The sequence below is a fragment of the Vipera berus genome (assembly GCF_964194415.1).
Source record: "Vipera berus genome assembly, chromosome: Z".
Classification (NCBI taxonomy): Eukaryota; Metazoa; Chordata; class Lepidosauria; order Squamata; family Viperidae; genus Vipera; species Vipera berus.
The window spans coordinates 41,560,196-41,574,958 of record NC_138205.1 but is presented as its reverse complement, the minus strand read 5'-3'; the positions used below and the strand labels follow the sequence as shown (position 1 = coordinate 41,574,958).

The following is a 14,763-nucleotide window of genomic DNA, read 5'->3' as shown; positions in this document are numbered from 1 at the left end:
TTGATCACTTGACAACTACTAATTATAAATTGCACACTACTAGATTAATTTATAGCATGTTATGGCAAGTAGTTATGATTTTCTGGCCATGTGATGGACATACAAATGTTCTAAAGATGAATCTGAACTGGAGGACTACTGCAAAAATGGCACCTCAACACAAAACATTCTGTAGTCTGTTGGACACAAAAATGAATTCATTACAATAGTTGGAATCTATGCAAGTTAACACCTTTATTTAATGTTTTTGCCTTTTCCTAGAAATAAAACAGTAGAGTCTTGGCCAATCTCTTGGCATCTCTTCAATATAAGGTGCAACTATTTACAGAGACTATCCCAACCTTTTTGCAATATGCAGTCATACTGCAATTGCATTCAGCAACAGCCTCCGGGACAGTACATACCCAGCAGTGCAGCTTTCCAGTTTCACAAGTTATTCTACTCTGAGATTGCTGATTAACCAGCCATATGCAATTTTACCTTAAAAAACATCAGTTTGTAGCCATACATGTCATCCTCACTCAGAGAAACCCAGTAAAACTCCTGGTGTATTTAACAGCATTCTTACTATCATGGCAAAGGGGCAGGCTGATCAATAAACATTTTCTGCCATAACAGTACTGTAACAGGTCACTCCCGCCATATTTGCTGAGAGGCAGTTTGGTGTAATGGTTAAGGCAGTAGGCTAGGAACCAGAATTCTAGTCCTGCCTTAGTCATAAGGCAGTTGGGTTAGCTAATCACTTTCTCTCAATCCAGGGAAGGGCATAATGCCAAACTATTTCTGAAAAACCTTGCCAGAAAAACTATAGGAACTTCAGTTCCAGGTAATCTCCAAGAATCAGACATGATCGAATGACAGAAGAAAACATTATAGTACCATTACTTATCTGTTTATTGCATGGGCACATGAACATGTGTACATGCTATTTGCGTGAATATGATTCAAGTTACATAAGTCAAACTACAGACCATTCTTAATAAATACTGATTATTAAACACTGAATTTGCTTTATCCTAGCCTCAGCCTGATGAGGAAATTGGTATATTTTATAGACTAGGTCAGAGATCCGCAACCTTTTGAGCACTAGGGACCAGTTCTGTGGAGAGGTTTTTCTGTGGACTTGTGGGGACATGGTTTCATGTACTGCCTGCATCCCGCAGATGGGGTTTGCTTATTTGCACGGACTGGTGTCGGTCCACAGACCGGGGGTTGGGGATCCTTGGACTTGGATATCTCTATTATCATTACAGTTTAAAACTTTCTAAAGGACATAGTCCATAAAAATGGCAGCATCAAACAATTTGTATGTATTACTCCAGCCAAAGGAAAATTTGAACAAGCAAAGATGCAAAGCATAAATGGGAAGTGAATTGACTCTTTGCACCCAACTGCTTAACTGTAAAGCAGAGATAACTTGGAAGTGGCAAGAAAGAGGGAACATTATGTAATGCCGCTCTGAAAAGAAACCAGGCTATTGAATCTAGGTTATAAGGTAACTACAAAGAGATGATGGGTAGTTAAGCTAGCCTTTGGGTACTGAACAGACCATCTCTGGAGAAGACCCATGCTACTCTGGATAATGGGAGGGGGCTGCCCAGTCCAATCTTGATGTTTGTAGGGTTCTCATAGCTAAATATCATGTTACTCAGAACTGTGCGTACATGCCCCATTTTGGATCATTTGCCTGTAACGTTTATGACCTGTATCTCTGCAAGAAGCCCATATATGTCCTGCTTACTATGGCAAATTGTAACCTTTCTAAGAGATCTCTTAGATAAAATGTGATAAAAAATAAATTGTATCAGTCTCTAAGGGAGAAAAGAAGGTTTATAATTTTATCCTGATCAAACCATCTCCTCATCTTTCACAGACACACTCCTTCCAATAGCACAAGTCCTTTGCGCTTCAGAATAGCAAACAAAAACTTCCGGGATTATTATGTAGCATCTATATTTCTACAGTTACTGACCTTATGATGTTAAATGTGATTGCCAATGGACTTGACATTTGGCACCAAAGTAAGCATTACCATACCAATACACATTGCAATGAGCTGTCACCCACATAAAAGGTATTTCTCAGACCTGTGAAATCTTCCTTGGCCGTAAGAAAAAAACACAACTTGCTGTAGTTGATTTTTGCAACTAAAATGGAAAATTGGGTAGTCATGTGGAAGTTCTTGCCAATAAATACTACAAGTCTTCTATGTCTTTCAGAGGGTGCTATTGCTGTGCTAAAATGGCAACACTCTTTGAAACTGTGGGCCTAGTAAAATGCAGAGCTTCACAAATGCATGATGTTTGATGCTCTGAAGCACATCTACTCAGGGTCCAGAAAACATGCTAGCACCAGTTACATACACAATCCGGGAAGAAGCAAGATTATGCGGAGCTGTCTATTTTAAAACTTTGATCTGTGAGATTATGAACAGGATAGATATAGAGCACAGGAAAAGATGGCTCTTGGGGCTTTATAGAACCTTTGCCTATGTCCCATCCTCCTATTATCCCACACCTTTAATAAAATATTCTATAGCTTAACTATATCTGGAGTGTATCCCAACTCTCATCAACACTACTATTAAAAATAAGCATAACTTTCAGTGTTTGCCCATTCCTATAATAATTGTAATTGCATAGCATATGCTCAGCGTCAAAGAAACTATTCATACTTTCACATTTCATGCTAAGAATAGGCTTTCATAACTCTCAGCAAATAACAAATAAGTATACCTGTTAATCTTGCAAGCACATATTCAGTACTATTGTATGCCGATGGTTTCATTTTTGTTCTATACTTGTCCATATCATTTCCATGCAATATGTGTTCCTCTGTATCCTAGCTTAACAGGGAACAATATTCCTAAAAACGATTTGGTAATTATTCTGAGCCATTCCTATTCAGAGACAATGCAAGAATATGAGAAGAACATGGTTTTTATCAGCAATTTAACTTTGAAAAATTTGATCTAAGAGCTGATCAGCTTGCCTGCATAATATTGTAGACCAGGAGGTCCCCAACCTCCAGGCTGTGGCTAGGCCACAGCTTCTTTGGAACCAGGCCGAGGAAGCAGTCAGTGAGTGAGTGCACGCACACGTGAAGCTGCATTTCTGAAAGTGGCACACGCAGGAAACTATCCCTTCACCCACTCCGTCATCTCTGCTGGTCCACTAAGCCAGAAAGGTTGGGAGACTGTTGTAGACCTTCCAAAATTGAAAGCTATTTTGTGATACAAAATTCTCCAAACCTAAAGGGATTCAGTATTGACCAAAAACACATTTTAAAATTTAATGATCTTTTTAAACTAGGGAAAAAAGACCAACTAAGAGAAAACTTTTCTCTTTTCTTTGGCAATGGATAAACTGGGACTGAAGCTGTTTCTGTAAGAATGAATAACCCCCAAATATTTTATAAGTAATTATGTAAGTTATGAGAATACCAGGTTGTATCCAAACTCATTAAAAATATTGGGTAAACTGAGAAACTTTCCCCCAGTTCCAAATTTAAAATGTTCACCATCGAAAAGTAATGATCATCCAAGAACAGCACAACAGTTATATTGGTGTATCATACATATGTTGATTTCCTCTATAGCATGGAAACATTCTCCCAGAAAAGGATATCTCATTAAGTTCAATTAACAATTGAAGAAATTCTCCCTGCTACAAACTTATTATCTCCCGGTGGCTTCTGATATTTACATTGGATCCAGACCCTGTACATGGTGATTTGTTTTCCTCTGTTCACCTGGAGGCGGCGGTCAACAATATTTTGAATTTTCTCTAAGCCAGCAGTAGAGAATAGTAAATCCAACTCATCTACGATACAAAGGAAAGCATTTGATTTACCTAAGTTTTATTATTTATAGCTGTAAAAAACAAGTTCCAATTAGTTATTAATTGCTACATGGCAATGAAATCTAAAAATATTAATAAAGCTAAGTCATTAAAATTACACCTTTTATGGAAACCACTGTTCCTCAAGACAATTTAGAAGGAATTCCACAGACTATTGAAAGGCTTTTAGAGAGATTGTTGTAGATATTTGGTACCACAGAAATTCCCCTATTTGTCATGGGAAATCATTCAGAAATATGGCCTCAGAAAATAAGAAAATCTGTCAAGCAGTCATGATGGAAAACAAAGGAAGTCATGTAGTTCCATAACTAGGAAGACCAGCTAATTTTAAAGATGACAACTAGTACCCTAACTGATTCTGTAACTGATTCTGTAATGATTCAGAATTATTGTACTGCTCCAATGAGAATGAGCTGTCTATGGGGATTCTCAATTAAAGCTATAAGATCATCCCCTCATCAGGAATGCCTCTCAGTTGCAAGCCTTCCTACCCCATTCTGTACCCTGCACATATTTTATGGATGAAGACTAAAATTTGACCTCAGGAAAAAGATAGCAGAAAAGTAAGTAAAAGTGCATTCATGCAGAGAGCTCCTGACACTACTTTGGCATTGGGCAATTATTCTTTTTTTAAAAATTATTGTTAGTTTGTGAAAAAAAGACAAAAGCAGTGGGATAATATGGAGAAGATACTATTGTCTGGTTGTAACATTTGGGGAACAGGACAGTCTACTTGTATGATAAAAGGTCTGGTAAGAAATACCCTAGATATTTACAGTTGTTCTGCTCTAAAATGCTAATTTAGAGTAATAGTGATCACAGTTTGTCCAATTGGGATATCATGATAAATTAATTACAAAGAAGCAGAGCCTGCTGCATTTTCCTAATGGCTAAACTTACATCTTTTTTTCTGTGAACCAAGACTATGTAAATTAGACTGTTATTTTTAGGAGGTTTTTTTTGTATTTATCTCTTTAATTTTGAGTCTTGTGTATTAGTACTATGATGTCAGCATTTAAAAATATCTAATAGCTAGCTTTTATGGTTGGGTTAGGGTTAGACGTCCTCGGACAAGCGCTGGCTCTTCAGCTTTGAAACGGAGATGAGCACCGGCCCCTAGAGTTGGAAACGACTAGCACGCGTGTGCGGGGGAAGCTTTATTTATTATTTATTTATTTATTTATTTATTTATTTATTTATTTATTTATTTATTTATTTATTTTATTGGATTTGTATACCGCCCTATTCCCATAGGACTCAGGGCGGTTTACAGGGCAGTTAAAACCATGAATACGAAAAATTAAAAACAAATAAAACAATTAAATTAAATTCAAGCCCCAAGAGTAAATCTAAAACCCAGTTAAATTAACAACCCCACAGTCTGGACCAAACAGATCGAAGAGCCAAGTTTTCAGGTCCCGGCGAAATGAGCGAAGGTCGGGGGCAGTCCTAAGTTCTGTGGGTAGTTGGTTCCATAGGGCAGGTGCACCCACAGAGAACGCCCTTCCCCTGGGAATAACCCGCCGGCATTCATTAACCGGCGGTACCCTGAGAAGGCCCTCCCTGTGGGGGCGCACAGGACGATGGGAAGATGATGCCGGCAGCAGGTGTTCCCTTAGATAGTCCGGACCCAAGCCATTTAGGGCTTTATAGGTCATTACCAGCACCTTGAATCTCACCCGGAGGGCAACCGGAAGCCAATGCAGCTCACGGAGAAGAGGTGTTACACGGGAGTATCGGGAAGCTCCCATCAAAACTCGTGCGGCTGAATTCTGCACCAGTTGAAGCCTTCGGATGGTCCTCAAGGGCAGCCCCATGTAGAGGGCATTGCAGTAGTCTAACCGGGAGGTCACGAGCGCATGAGTGACTGTACGTAGAGCATCTCGGTCCAAATAGGGATGCAACTGGCGCACCAGGCGAATCTGGACAAAAGCCCCCCTGATCACGGCTCCTATATGATCTTCAAAACTGAGCCGTGAATCCAGGAGGACGCCCAAGTAGCGAGCCCTATCAACGGGGGGTAATACCTCATCCCCTATTGTTAATGATGGAGAAGGCTGGTCAGCCCGAGATGCCGGTATGAACAGCCACTCAGTCTTGTCAGGATTGAGACGAAGCCTGTTTCTCCCCATCCAAACCCGGACTGCCTCCAGGCAACGGGACATCACAGTGAGGGCATCACTGGGTTGGGTCGGGGTGGAAAGAAAAAGTTGGGTATCATCAGCGTACTGGTGATACCCCACCCCGAAACCACGAATGAGCTCACCCAGCGGCTTCATGTAGATGTTGAACAGGAGGGGAGAGAGGACCGACCCCTGAGGGACTCCACAAACGAGAGATCTTGGGGTGGACCTCTGTCCTTCCGTCAACACCGACTGCGAGCGGCCCAGGAGGTAGGAGAACCACTGTAAAATGGTGCCTCCCACTCCCAGCCCCCTGAGACACCGCAGTAGGATACCATGGTCGATGGTATCAAAAGCTGCTGAGAGGTCTAATAGGACTAGGATAGAGGAACAACCCCTGTCCCGAGCCCGCCAGAGATCATTCACCAGTGCGACCAATGCCGTCTCTGTGCTATGCCCAGGTCTGAAACCCGATTGGTACGGGTCGAGATAATCAGTTTCCTCCAGAAACAGAGGAAGCTGATGCGCTACCACACTCTCAACAACCTTCGCCAAAAAGCGAAGGTTGGAGACAGGACGATAGTTATTCGAAATCGCCGAGTCCAGGGTGGGCTTCTTGAGGAATGGCTTCACCACTGCCTCTTTCAAGGCAGAAGGGAAAACACCCTTGCTCAAAGAAGCAGTTATTACTGCCTGGAACCAGCAGTACCTTTACCTTTATGGTTGGGGACCACACGCTGTAGTTCTATGGAAATATAAGTGTGGTAATATAAATGCTATTTTGAGGCTTTATCGTTTTCAGTTTTTCAAGAAATAAAAAGCTGGAGAGCAAATAAAATGCTTCAGACTTTAGGGCCTAACCTCATACTGATATTTAAGCCTCATTACTGTGTAAAACTGCCATTTGATTACCTTGTGTGAAGAAATAAACTCTGGTTCCATCTCCTTTCACATAGAAATTATCAGCCAGACACTGACCTGAAGAGAGGAATGAGATTTCACTGCAAATGCATTTGTTCCAATTTCCTTCTTTCTCCCACTACCTCCCCACAAAAATTAAAGGCAACAATAACCCATTCACTGTCAAAATACTTCAGCAAAGACAATAGTTTTTTTCTACACTTAGTACACAGTGGTACTTCAGTTCTTGCTGAAGCATTCTTAAATTTATGAACCATATGCAGAAATCTAGTAGCAACAACTAGACAGTGGTCTTTGGATAAAAAAGAGCTCACACAATCTACAACTTATTTCTGATTTCTTTACCCTCAGAAATGCTTGTATGTCTGTCAAATATTGAAAATAACATTAAGCAACTGTTCCTAATTTACTTTCCCACATTGTCAGAAATATTCTGATATGCATTTTGCCAAAGACATAACTTGCTTATTATTATTGGAACAAGACAACCACTTCCTGCATGGCTATAAGTAATTCCTGGTTAAAAGCTAAAAACGTTGCCCATGAAAGAACAAGAAAAGGCAGTTTTTATCAACTAGGACATAGATTTTGATGTTTACTTTGTGTGAATTACTAAATCACTTTCTGAACTTTTTGAAGATCATCACACGTTAGGATTTTGCAGTGCAGTGTCTGTGATTATATCTGCACATATGACATCTATAATTGCATTCATAAAACCTCAAAATTAAATTAAAACTTTCTTTTTTAAAATGTGAAATCTCACAATGGAATATCACAAAATATCAGGGTACACATCTGAAATTCCATGAAATGTTAAAACAGAACACCAGATTTCACTGGACCTGATGATTATAGATTATAGGATTTAATCCCTTTAAAAAAATAGTGCTCATATCACATACTTCTTGCAATCATCATCATGAATCACCATTGGTGCACAAACCATAGAAGTCACTGATATTGGAAACTCCAAAAAAAATGTCATTCATTTGCATACAATAATATCTTTTGAAGAAATTGTTATGCTGCTTTTGTTAATAGAGCAGAGCAAACAGTCCTGTACCTACTCAAACCACTTCGATATTTAGTTTCATGAAAATGGCTAGTATTTCCTTTTAGCAAGATGCAGAGTGATTACAATTTTTAAATATCATATTTTTACCTTTACCCTACCTTTCTTAAAGCGAAGCTGGGCTAGATCAAAACGGCCATAATCTCGCAATAAAATAATTCCACCAGGTTTTAGAAGTTGGCTAAGCCTATTGATCACACATTGCATTCTGGGAAAAAGAGAAAAGACTCAATGCCAATTGAGGCTCAGTACAAAAATTTTATTTAGGAATAGGCTATTGTATCTCTACCCTCCCCAATGCATATTTCTCTGTTAGACAAATACAATGTAACATCATTGTTACATTGGTGGAGCAGTGGGCTAATGCCTCCTTAAGTAACACCAGCTGCCTGCAATTAGTGCAGGTTCGCATCCCACCAGGCTCAAGGTTGACTCAGCCTTCCATCCTTCCGAGGTAGGTAAAATGAGGACCCAGATTGTTGGGGGCAATTAAGCTGACTTTGTAATAATGCCGCTTGGGGTGTGTGTGAAAGCCCTAATAAGCAGGCATATACATAGAATGAAGGCTACTGCTAAGCTTGTAAGCCGCCCTGAGTCTTTGGAGAAGGGCGGGATATAAATGGAATTAAAATAAAAAAAAATCAGTATTTCATACTTTTCTGGAAGAATAGATGAAAGGACGAAGATAAGAACTACCACATCAAGGCTCTCATCTGGCATTGGAAAAGGAATCTGATTCTTGGTCAGGTCATGAACGAAGGCAAAGCAACGAGAGGCATCATATTCTGGATGGGCCTGTATGTTCACACAATTATCTTTCTTATAGCGGTTCTTATTTCACAGAAACCTGTGGAGTAAATTAAGCTAAGAGACAGCAACTTGCCCAAATCCCACCCAGGCAGCTTCAAAGCTGTATCAGGGACTTTCCAGATGTTCCAATCCACACATAAACTTGCTATAGCAAACCACACACACACACACACACACACACACACACACACACAGACTTAACAGGATAAATAGTTCTATTTCACACAGATGCTTATTTTCACAAATGAACAGCATTTTTTTAAAGGGGCTTTTTAAATGAAGAGTTGATGTTCTATGAGAGGAGTCATGAGACAGTAATAAATGGAGCTCACCCTTCTCCTCACTGTTCTTGTTTTTTGTTTACAGGGGTGATGTATTGTTTAAATTTCTCTACTCTTAATATTCAACATAATTATGTTAGGTGACAATAAACATTACACACTTTCATAAATAAAGGAGACTAGCTAAGAAAATTTTAAACAATGACTTCATTTTTTAAAATTACCAGGACAAGATCCACTGCTGTAGTAGAGAAGTCACAACAATACACAAAAAGGCCTGGATCACTGAAATGAAACAGAAGTTTTATCAGGAACACTTTGTTTATAAGGGACAAGCTGCTGCAGAGTATCCAAGATAGCATCTAGAGCACTATTTTCCATTAGAAAGCTGCTAAATATGGCATAAATGAAGATGCCATAACAATTAGGCCCAGCAGGAAGATGAACTTTCAGTTCAAAACTTTACTCCCCAGTCAAGCAGAATTAAATTTTAGCCAGGTCAAATCAAATGACTAGAAACATAACAAAGATGGAGCAAAATGTCCACTGTTGTTGCAAGGACAATTTTTATTTAAATACAGTGATTGGCTTTCCTGCTTTCAGATATATACAAATTATTTCTATTATACAGATATAAACTGTACATAATTTCAGAAGATTAGTCTTCATGTTTGGGAAAAATCTCCTGAACTGGAATTGGATTACTTCAAAATGGATTACTTCAAAATAAGGATATGCATCTAAGTGATCACACAATGCTAGTGATCACACTATGCAATCTATAGGTTTGCATTATTTGTAATTTTTCTTACCTGTTGGTTTGAAGGATAGGAAAGACAGTGTTTCCTGTACCACATCCCACCTGTCAATAAAAGAAACAGGTTTGAATTATTTTGCTGTGATAAAATTAATGTAATAATAAAATTGTTAGCTTTGCGATATTCAAAGACTTTTGTTACTTTCATTTCAAGAGATTACTGTGTTTTCCTTTCTGGAAATAATTTTTATTATCTTCATGTATTGCCATAAACATCTTATTTCTGTGGTCAGCAATTAGGCCTATTTTTTTTAAAGGACTGCACTTGTAAATCAAATGCAACAGATAAAAGCATCTTAATACTCTTTGGAAAAGTCATGCAGTTTCCTTTAAGAACCATCTTTAGTTTAAAAAGTTGCCAGTTATTCATTCCTAAAACTTTTTTCATTCATATTGTACTTTTCAAATGCAAAACACACTATCTGGCAAGGCTCACAGGCAGCACGAATGAAGGCATATAGTAAGTTTTGGAGTAATTATGACTTTGGAAACAAAGAAATACAGGCTTGATCTCTCTCTTAACAGTTACTTAGTGACATCTAACACAAGGAACACACCATCATAATCACTGTCTGATGTTATTGTCTTAGGGCACCTGCAACAGTTAGAAGGTCTATGCAAATTGATGTTGCATTGCATTAAAAGCTATTGTAGAGAGACTAAAGATAGAATTCAAGGTGACATTTTGATTCAAAAGTGAAGGATTATGCTTCAATGCCTTCAGCAATGGACAAACAACTTCACTTTGTCTGGGAAGTAATTAGAAAGGCTAGCAGAAAGCAGAAGTATGTTCTGTGCATGTGCAGAATAAATGTAGACCCTTACAGCAGCCACTTTAATGTGGCTTGGCTGGACTGAGCTTTTAATTAACCACATGGACCTGCTTTAGTTGAAATAAAGTGCCTCTTTGATGCTTTGCATAATAGTAGTAGCCATTCCTCCTGAACAGGGTGCTGAGTTAATTAGGATTGTGCACTGAATGCAGCCTGCCCATCCTTAAATTATGATTTGCAGTGTTGTTACCTCTAATATTCTGTATGTGGCAGATGATCCTGGGAAGTCACTGTTTTTTATTACTTTCTCTTCCTGCAGCTGTGATGCCGTTTTATCTTCTGACTGCAGCTGATAAGTAATGTTGCTATTATCCTTTCTTTCTGTATCCAGCAAGCCTTTATTATTTCCTGTACAAAGTTTATTGTCAGAGTAGCTTCCAAGACTTGAATTTTTGATGTTTTTCACAGTTTCCTTATGCATGCCAGTCTGACCTTGATGATGATTTGGAGCTAGTTCAGGAAATTCAGTGAACAACCAGTGTCGATCTTTAAAAAATCCATTTTCATGGGTTTTATAGAAATCATCCCAATACATGTTGGCATTGATTTCATAAGCATCTTTGAAGAAAGGCAGAGGATAATAAGTCAACAATTCCATTTACAAAAAGAGTCTCACAAATTACATAGCATAATTTAGCAATATCTTAAGTGTAGCAGGAACTCTGCTTTAAATTGCTGCCCTTTCATTTAAGACATTTGCTGTTGTAACTAGTTTCTCATACACCCAAGAAGCACATCCTTCGAAATCAGATAATATCTGAATCTGTTCTCTGAAGTTAAGAGACACTTATGCTAGGAGCTTGCATATTTTTTAAAAATGATATTCTAACTAGGAAACCTGTAATTAATACATTTGTGTCAATCATGGATATCATGAAGTGTTAAGCTACTAATCTGTCCTAATGATTTCACTGGAACTAAAACCAAAATTTTAGATTGAGATCAATATATTTATTACTATCCTTTGTTTTTTACTATATTGTTTCATGTTTGTCTTAATTTTATTAAAAAATCATTTGATAGAAATATATATGGTTCTGTTGAATATATATATTGTATTGTTAGGGTTGTCAGATATAAAAAGAAGCATTTCATTATATAGTCTGAAGTACCTTGCTGATCTTGTGGTACTAACTGCATGCTCTGTTCTTGGACCTTTGATTGTGCAGCAGCTTCCTGCTCTTCAGACCATTCCACATTATCCCTACAAAAAAGAAATGTTAATTCACCACAGTTAATTGTTAAGTATTAAAATCCAATTCTTTAGTACAAAGATAGAAGGCTACAGAAACATCAATAATAGAGGAATGGATTGTAAAGATAGCCTAGTTTGCAGAAATGGCTACATTGACTTGTTTAAGGACGGAACTAGAATTACATTTATAAATTACTGGAAACCCTTTATAGTCATTTTGCTGAAAATGGATAAAAATTAAATTGTTTCAATTGATTAGAAAGGTTTGTTTATGGGACGAAAGGAAGTATATTTTCAATATGGGAGAGTGGAAATGGTAATTTCTAAGAATAACCAATGCAAATAAGACAAAGCTGCTTTAAATACTTTTCTTGCTTTTCTTACTTTTTATTTTTCTTTTACCCTTATATAATTCTTTTCTTTTTTCTAATTCTTCTGTTTCTGCAGTTTTTAAAATCTTGTAAAATCTTTTTAATAAAAACTTCATTAAAAAAATTAAAACTAATTCAGGCCTAATTTTGCATACAGTTGCCATCAAACAAAATAACCAAACATACAAAGGACAAATATTTTTGTACATGTGATGTAGGGAAAGTGGCCAGCGATATCCAAGGCAAAATTTAATGTCACCAGCAATTATATCATGTAAGTATAGCTAATTAAATACAGGTAGACTTTGCTCACATTTAGTGACCACATGAGGTTATAGCAGGATATTAAAAAAGGCTTGCAACCAATCTTTGCATTTACAACAGTTGCAGAATCTTGGGGTCACATAATTGCCATTTATGCTCTCTGCAACTGGCTTGTGACAAGCAGAGTTAATGGGAGACCAAGCAAGTAAAATTGTAAGTTGCAGTTATATAATATTTGCTTAATGATCAAAATGGCAGTGAAGTAGTAAACCCAGGGCTTTTTTTGTCATAGAATGTCCAGAACGGAGTTCCGGCACCTTTTTTGGATGGAACCTTGTAGGGTAGGCAAGGCAGGTTGTATGACCTTTGTGAGTTCCGGCACTTTTTTTTTTCTCGGTAAAACCATCACAATCACATGATTTTCTGCTTAGTGACTGTGACCCTTCACAACAGAGTTACCGTACTGTACTTGTGTTCTGAAATAAGATGTGGCACTGTGTCATGACATCATCTTTTATGTGTCCTCACTTTCACGCCATAAGGAGTAACGGAGTTTTCAGTGAAAGATAAAAATCAGAGCTAAAATAGCTGGTGGCTTGGTGTAGTCATAAGGCTTGATAAAGATGAGAAAAAACAATTAAATACTGTGTATTCATCCCCCCCCCCATTTTTCTCTCATGGAGTCCTTATTCTTGATTACTACTGAAACTAATTCAGCTGAACGTCATGTTCATAAACATAAACTGAACATCATCTCTTTATTTACCATTTCATCTTCCTTTGTTAACTAAGCTTAATATTTCATCCTTTCGATCTGTAGCATTAATATAATAAGGGTGGAGAATAAAACCGATATGCGGTTTTGTTTTACTTTGTGAGATCCTGCGTAGGGAGCTGGCACAGACTATGGAGTAGCTAAAAGGATAAGAAAAGAGATTGCAGAAAGAAGCAGCGCAATCGTTACTTACCAGGCGTTGTGTTGAAAAATCCGAGCCGCATCAGTGAGAAAACGATTCCCAAACTGCTTCCTTTTCTTTTCATCCTGGCTGGGCGCAGCCATAATGTAAAGCTAACACGGCAGACGGGTCAAGAGAATGAACATCTGACCCGGAAGAAGAAGGAGAGGAATTGATTTCTTGTGCTTTCTATAGCTTTTGAAGTTCACGGGAAGGAGAAACGAGATCGCCCAATGCGCGTGCGTGAGATGTTAAGGCTTGGTTTACTTGCTTCCGAAGCGTGCCTTTACTTTAATGCGGAGATTGCCTGCTTCCAGGATTTCTTATTTCAAGTTTTCTTCGAAAATGAATCTTGAGACAGCTTGTCTCCCTAGAGTTTTGTTCCTTTCTAGAAGGAAGGGATATCTGCCCATAGATATTAATGGATCCCGTCTTCTAAAAAGTACTGTATTGGGTTGCAAATAACACTTCCGCAAAACCCGAAAATTGATTTTAACTAAACATCTGACATCTTTACAAGTCAACGAAGAACAACATTTCTGCATACAGCTGAGGTCTAGAAGTCACGAACAAAGTACCAAAAGATCTTGTTTACAACCCAAATGAGAGCATTTTCGTTGGAAATGAATGACAAGTCCATACTTAATCTTTAACTGGCATGGAGGTTTGATCACTCAGAAGTAATAAATATTATTCCTTATGCACAATTTCTATCTTGTCATATGTTTTAAAAAGAATTAAGACACTTGAAGGAGCTGTACACAGATGGTACTACTTAGTCAAATATAATTAATTTTGAAAAAGTTAAGCAGGATTGATTAAATTAGTATTTTGATGAGGAATCCTAGAGACTAGACTGGGAAGTTTTAAAAACAAAACCACCTCTACATTATTGTCCTCCCCCCACCCCCAAAAAAATCCAACATGGAGATATGTTGGATTTTTTTGTGTAAGACTTTACAAGCACAACTGTTCTGTGCACAGAACATGACAACTGGGATAGATGGTCTGTGCCCAAATCAAAACACCCAAGAACTGTTTGACCCCTTTATGAACCAAAACTCAGTTGTTCTGGCAGAACTGATACATACATGGATTGGGATTGTTAGGTAAGAATAGAAAATATCCAGTGATATTGCTGGCAGCTGTAGCAAGGAAAGGCCCTGAGAAAATTGGGGGCCAGAGGAGTATGGTGTGCTGGAAGCTAAATACAGTGATGATATAAAAGAACTTTGATTTTATTTAACTCATAAAAGG

At 38.0% G+C, this 14,763-nt stretch overlaps 1 protein-coding gene across 1 annotated transcript; it reads right to left on the bottom strand.

Annotated features, from left to right (window-relative positions):
* Window positions 1-215: 215 nt before the first annotated feature.
* On the bottom strand, window positions 216-13,655 carry LOC308677745 (tRNA N(3)-cytidine methyltransferase METTL2-like). The gene is made up of 9 exons (XM_081344416.1): window positions 13,519-13,655; window positions 11,833-11,924; window positions 10,911-11,278; window positions 9,883-9,932; window positions 9,295-9,355; window positions 8,635-8,774; window positions 8,081-8,187; window positions 6,896-6,961; window positions 216-3,821 (listed from the first exon to the last, which is right to left on the bottom strand). The coding sequence occupies exons 1-9, from the start codon at window positions 13,608-13,610 to the stop codon at window positions 3,637-3,639; spliced, it is 1,161 nt and encodes a 386-aa protein (XP_081200542.1). The 5' UTR covers window positions 13,611-13,655; the 3' UTR covers window positions 216-3,636.
* Between the last annotated feature and the right edge of the window lie 1,108 nt (window positions 13,656-14,763).

Coding starts and splice junctions, on each gene's coding strand:
- LOC308677745 (XM_081344416.1), bottom strand. CDS start 13,610: ATGGCTGCGCCCAGCCAGGATGAAAAGAAAAGGAAGCAGTTTGGGAAT. Junction 11,925..13,518: donor ATTTTTCAACACAACGCCTG/GTAAGTAACGAT, acceptor TCTTTTTTGTAG/GGATAATGTGGAATGGTCTG. Junction 8,775..9,294: donor CAGCAGTGGATCTTGTCCTG/GTAATTTTAAAA, acceptor GTGAACATACAG/GCCCATCCAGAATATGATGC.